The sequence below is a fragment of the Physeter macrocephalus genome, unplaced genomic scaffold (genome assembly GCF_002837175.3).
Source record: "Physeter macrocephalus isolate SW-GA unplaced genomic scaffold, ASM283717v5 random_12570, whole genome shotgun sequence".
Classification (NCBI taxonomy): Eukaryota; Metazoa; Chordata; class Mammalia; order Artiodactyla; family Physeteridae; genus Physeter; species Physeter macrocephalus.
This window is the reverse complement of record NW_021157854.1, coordinates 1-1,503: the sequence shown is the minus strand read 5'-3', so window position 1 is coordinate 1,503 and position 1,503 is coordinate 1. Positions and strand designations below refer to the sequence as shown.

Sequence of the window (1,503 nt, the reverse complement as noted above, 5' to 3'; positions counted from 1 at the left end):
GGCAGTGAAAGCGCCGAGTCCTAACCACTGGACTGCCAGGGAATTCCCATAGCTTTGATTTTTTAATCAAAATTTTAAAATATGAAGGCATCCACAGCAAGTGAGAAGTGCGGTACACCTCAATAGCCAAGTAGGGTGGATTCATGGGGTGCAGGGCAGGGGGTGGGGAGAGGCACCACGGTGGGTTGAGACAGGAAGGCCAAGCATCCCAGGAGAGAGGGAACAACACAGGTGGTTGAACGGAGGGGTCCTGATGGCCTCCTTATTCTTGATCTGTACCACATTCTCGTTAGAAAGGCCCTTAGGTAGAAGTGAGGGTGGGGGAGATGGACAGCAAGGGACTCCAATTAGTAGGCTGGGCCCAGCTCTAGGGAGTGAGGAAGCAAGTCTGATGGCGGCAGTGGCTGTGGGTATGAAGAGGAAGCAGGGGTGACAGATATTTCTAGGGGACTCGCTGGCACACGATTCACTGGCTGAGGGGAACGAGGAAGAGGAGGGAGTTGATGGGAGTGATGAGGGGGAGCAGGTTGGAAGAAGAAAGATTCAGTCCTAACCGTGGACACCACCCCCAAGGCAGAAGGCTCTCCCTCCACCATCCAACGCTAAAATCATTGTGTGCAAAGGTGAGGCTCCAAGGGGTAGAGTTAGGAGCTCAAGCTTGGGAGTCTTGGGTTAAAATACCTAAAAAGATAGAGCCGTATAAAAGAAAGGCATGGACTTTGCAGCTGGACAGACCTGAGCCACAGTTGTGCCACTTCATGTCTGTGTGACATTAAGCACCACGATGAGCCTGGCCACAGCCCCCTCCCAGGGTCGCCAGGTGAGTCGGAGGGAAGAGCTGCTGTAAAACGTCTCCCACAGCATCTGCCAACACGAGCGAGCTCCCTCCCATCCTATGTCCCAACTCCCACTCCCCCGACAGCATGCAGGTCTTCGAGGAAGACCCTACAAGCTCTTCTGAGCTTGGCTCTTTCCTGCATCCCTCAGGCTGTGAGGTCCCAGAAGATTCCTGGGAGGCACCTCCAATTCCCCTCCCATCAGCTCAGGAACGGAGACCACACAGGATTGATGCATCAACCAGAAAGTCAGCTTTATTAGCCCACCACCAGCAGAGAGGGAGGGAAGACAGCTGGGGCGAGCAGGGGCTGGACCCAGGACTTCAGGTGGTGAGGCCGGCGGGTGGGCAAAGGCGGCTCCGGGACCCTCAGGAGCCTTACCTTCGCAGGAAACATAGTCCTGGCCGGATGGGTGCTGGGAGGAGAGGCTGTAGGGGAGGAAAGGTAGAGCGGTTAGGTGTGCTGGGAGCAGCAGGGGTGGGGCTGAAGGGTCTGTGGGGCAGGACGGGGGGGCCCCCCACTCACTGGGCGTCCTCGCCCTCCAGCAGGCGGCGGTAGGTGGCAATTTCCTGCTCCAGCCTCGTCTTCACGTCCAGCAGCATCTTTTACTCCTGGCTCTGCTGTTCCATCTCGCAGCGCAGCTGGGCCAGCTGCTCCTCCACGCTGC

The 1,503-nt window shown here is 57.2% G+C and overlaps 1 protein-coding gene across 1 annotated transcript; it reads right to left on the bottom strand.

Moving 5' to 3' along the window:
- Positions 1-930: 930 nt before the first annotated feature.
- LOC129391985 (keratin, type I cuticular Ha1-like) lies at positions 931-1,494 on the bottom strand. The gene is made up of 2 exons (XM_055083717.1): positions 1,362-1,494; positions 931-1,264 (listed from the first exon to the last, which is right to left on the bottom strand). Exons 1-2 carry the CDS (start codon positions 1,436-1,438, stop codon positions 946-948), a joined length of 396 nt encoding a protein of 131 aa, XP_054939692.1. The 5' UTR covers positions 1,439-1,494; the 3' UTR covers positions 931-945.
- Positions 1,495-1,503: the final 9 nt, after the last annotated feature.

What these genes read in the sequence shown, in the direction of transcription:
- LOC129391985 (XM_055083717.1), bottom strand. Translation starts at nt 1,438, where the DNA reads ATGCTGCTGGACGTGAAGACGAGGCTGGAGCAGGAAATTGCCACCTAC. An exon ending in CTGGAGGGCGAGGACGCCCA is followed by an intron (nt 1,265 to 1,361) that starts GTGAGTGGGGGG and finishes CCTCCCCTACAG; the next exon opens with CCTCTCCTCCCAGCACCCAT.